This window comes from Octopus bimaculoides, chromosome 9 (genome assembly GCF_046866305.1).
Source record: "Octopus bimaculoides isolate indiv1 chromosome 9, ASM4686630v1, whole genome shotgun sequence".
Lineage (NCBI taxonomy): Eukaryota > Metazoa > Mollusca > Cephalopoda > Octopoda > Octopodidae > Octopus > Octopus bimaculoides.
This window is the reverse complement of record NC_142936.1, coordinates 89,669,230-89,673,290: the sequence shown is the minus strand read 5'-3', so window position 1 is coordinate 89,673,290 and position 4,061 is coordinate 89,669,230. Positions and strand designations below refer to the sequence as shown.

The following is a 4,061-nucleotide window of genomic DNA, read 5'->3' as shown; positions in this document are numbered from 1 at the left end:
TGCTAGCTTGTATCGGGATGTGTTAGTTCGATACGCGGAATGCGCGGATGTATCGATTATTTATGAGGTGAATGGGGTTTCAGTTGTGATGCTATATCGTCTCCTCTCATGTTATCTGTATTTGTCACGAACCAGGATATGTTGTGTGCATCTAAAGTTTCCTCAAGGATGGTGTCAACCATGTATTGCTCTTTTTAAATAGTGTATCTCGGAATACATACTCCAATGTGACCTGTTTATTGAAAATTTCCTTAAGGACAGTGTTTATGTATTTACATTTTTGTATGCATCGTGTATCTATGAATACACTCTCTAGCGTGTCTTAAGACAGACAAACGACATATTTTCAGCTGGTCAAGCGACTGTGCTGAGATTCCCAAACTGGTTCACAATTGGCAGACGCGCACTTAATGAAAACTGACGGGGTAGCCAATCAAATCTGCTGTAGTATATTCAGCTTTGGTCGTGTATTTAAAACAATTTAAAGTGTTATAATATGTAATAAGTAGGACGGTGGTTGTTTAATCCGAGAACAGTTTTGACCCAGTAGACGTATGGTCAAAGGTATTCCAGCCATGACCACCCCGTCATTGCCTATGTAAGAGTACATCGCACAAAATGCCCTTACCTTTAAATCGAATGTGATTTGACTACTCTCTTTAGCAAATCGAGAGGCCGCACAAAGCCACCTTCCTAGCGTTCTTCCTCATTCACCATCACAAACAGACCACTTCCTGTAGCAAATTCAAACCAACTGTATTCCAGAAAACTTTTTTATTTATTTATTAATTTTTTTTTTTTTTTTTACACCCAACACCTTTTTGGCCTACCCATTATCACCCCGATTTTCTTCAATACCCTCGATATCTTTCCACCGCAGTATTGCTCACTTTGGGAATCACTGGCATACAGGCTTCCTCATTGGCTCATTAAGCATACAAATGAGGTGTCTACCGAGGATGAAACAGCACCACCGTTTCAGCTCCTGGCTTAAGTTATTTCAGTTTTCGCTACTAATGTCCAGAGGAAGGTACTAAGATTGTTAATGAATAGTTTTAATTTGATACAAAGCTGAGCTGAGTGAAACGATACGTTGCGACGTTCAATAACTTCCCTATAGTCATGTGTGAGTAAAATTAAAATGAAATCGACTAGACGGCTCGTGTTATGAGCGATACAATCATTACAAAATTCACCACTTAATGCGTGAATAAAGACGTCTGTTGTGTGAAAAGAAATCAGTTTCGCCGTGAAGAACTTTTAAAGCAGCAAAATAGCATAAAAAAGGAGGTAACTGAAATGAACGTTTTTGTGAATCGCAATTTCGATTTTTATAAATAATCCATGCACAAGCATGGCTGTGTGGTGAAGAAATTCACTTTGCAGCCACGGGGTTTAGGTTTCAAAGCCACTGCGTGGCACCTTAGGCAACTCTCTTCTAATATAAGCTCAAGCCGACCAAAGCCTTGTAAGTGAAATTGGAAGACGGAAACTGAAAGAAGCCAGTCATATATGTATATATATATATATATATATATATATATACATACATACATACACACACCTATACATACATTTCTATACACACAATTAGGCACATGTGTTTGTTTATACACACACACACACACACACACACACACACACACACACACACACACGGGAGATCTTTTCTCTCACTGGACTATGGCCATACTGGGGCACTATTTTGAAGGATTTTAATCGTACAAATTCACCACAGAACTGATTTTTTTTCAAGTCTGGTACTTATTCTATCGGATTCTCAAACCGTACTGTTACGTTACGGGAACGTACACAAACCATCATCGATCGTCAAGTGGAGTAGGGACAAAACACACACACACACAGCGGGTTTCCATCGTTTTCGTCTTCCAAATACACTCACAAAGTTTTGACTGTCCCGGAGCTTGAGTAGATGTCATCCCAAGGTGTCGCGCAGTGAGACTGAAACCGAAATCACATGGTTACCAAGCGAGCTTTTTAAATTCACAGCCAAAATAAAAAGCATTCGATTCCTGCTCCATAAATTTGCTGTCTTTCCAACCTCACTTTCTACAGAAAATACTGATTAAATAGTTCGAATTCAGAGAGATCTGGAGAAAAAAATGAAAACCAATTGTAAGCTAAAAGTGTTTCAAACTAAAGAATTACACGCCAGCGATAAAAAAAATGTCTGACAGCATGAACGAGTGCAAGAACAAATAAATATCGGAATCAAATAAACAAAAAAGATATAGAATAAACTATTCTGGTATTTTGTACAATTACAAGAATATCGAAAGTAAACTTTACTGCATTAACAAAACAGAACACCCACATTGCTCCTTGGCAAAAAACACTTAACGACTAACGTCTGAAGTTGGTTATTTACATATTTATTTTAAGATTAACTTGAGAGAAAATTGGAACATCTAAATAAATAGTAATCGGTAAATGAATAATTCTTAGGCTTAAATAACCTTTATCGCAGCAATTGGCTGTTGCTTAACACTGTCTAACAAGAGATCAATCGTGTGAAAGACGTCTACAAAATGGCTGCGGTTTTATCGATAAAACAAACCGCAGCCATATTTGTTATTGTTGAGTAGAAAGTATGTGCGTAAGAGCGTATGTGTATGTGTGTGTGTCTTTGCCGTGTGTTATATGTTAAATTTTTCTTGTATGTTCTTCAACCGACAGAATTATCTGGGACAGAAGACGACCGTTTTAAATTATTCTGTACCGAACACCTTCACAGGAATCCACAACATTTTGGAAATGGTTTACTTGTCTTTGAGAGTTCATTTAAAAGGTTATCACTAAAAGAAGACTGTAATATATTGAGTAAACAGCCAATAACAGATAAATATTTCCTCGCCATAACTCAACGCTGGAGTTGTTTGTCATTCGACTCTGTACAACCGGAAGTGACACGGGACGAGATGGGTCACTCACGTAAAATACTTCGCTCTGCATAGAATAACGCTTGTTTAGTGCAGTATACGTGAAATTATCTTTGAATATCAATTTTCGACGAACCTCGTTCCTAGAATTTTTCGTCAGTTCTCTCCATAGACACAGCTTTCTGGGACAGACATTGTCACAGAATTTCACAATACATTGGAACCAAAGTCTGTGGCTATCACGTAGTCGGAAAACTTCAAAGAAAGGGCTTTTGATAGTTCCGTAGTTTGAGATAAATCCGATGTTCGACGGAAATATAAATCCGTCACCGCAACCGTTATGCAAGAATTGGTAAAAACTGTTCCGGCTGTAAACCCAACAGTTTTCAGCTACGAAGTTGGTGCCATCAATATTGTCCAGTATTTCGCCTCTCAGTTGAACCTGAATACCAAATACAAACAAATTGTTCAAATTACTTACAAGCCACTGTAGTGTCTGAATTTACACTCAACTTTATTATGAAATATAGCCATATAGGCGCTGGCGTGGCTGTGTGGTAAGAAGCTTCCTTCCCGGCCACATGGTTCCGGGTTCAGTCCTACTGCGCGGTGCCTTCGGCAATTTTCTACTATAGCCTCGGGCCGACCAAAGCCTTGTAAGTGGATTTGGTAGACGGAAACTGAAAGAAGCTCGTCATATACATATGTGTGTCCCCCCCCGCCATCGTTTGAAAACTGATGGTATGTTTATGTTCCCATAACATAGCGGTTCGGCAAAATAGAACGATAGAATACGTACTATTTCTTTACTGCCCACAAGGGGCTACACACAGAGGGGACAAACAAGGACAGACAAACGGATTAAGTCGATTATATCGACCCCAGTGCGTAACTGGTACTTATTTAATCGACCCCGAAAGGATGAAAGGCAAAGTCGACCTCGGCGGAATTTGAACTCAGAACGCAGTGGCAGACGAAATACCGCTAAGCATTTCGCCCGGCGTGCTAACGTTTCTGCCAGTTTGCATACAAAGAATAAAGTCCTGGGGTGGTCGATTTTCAAGGTATTAGCAGAGGCTCAGGGAAGGAAAGAAAGGTAGTTTTACGTTTCGAGCAAAGCTCTTCTTCAGAAACACCAGACAGAGGAAAGTTCAAGAGAAA

The 4,061-nt window shown here is 39.4% G+C and overlaps 1 protein-coding gene across 2 annotated transcripts in view; it reads right to left on the bottom strand.

Annotated features, from left to right (window-relative positions):
- Positions 1–2,372: 2,372 nt before the first annotated feature.
- Positions 2,373–4,061, bottom strand: part of LOC106869837 (uncharacterized) — a 19,412-nt gene continuing 17,723 nt past the window's right edge. For both annotated transcript variants that reach the window (XM_089357996.1, XM_089357995.1), the window contains exon 4: positions 2,373–3,342. In XM_089357996.1, coding sequence (XP_089214122.1) covers positions 2,803–3,342 — 540 coding nt within the window. In that variant the 3' untranslated portion in view covers positions 2,373–2,802. The remainder of the gene's footprint in view (positions 3,343–4,061) is intronic.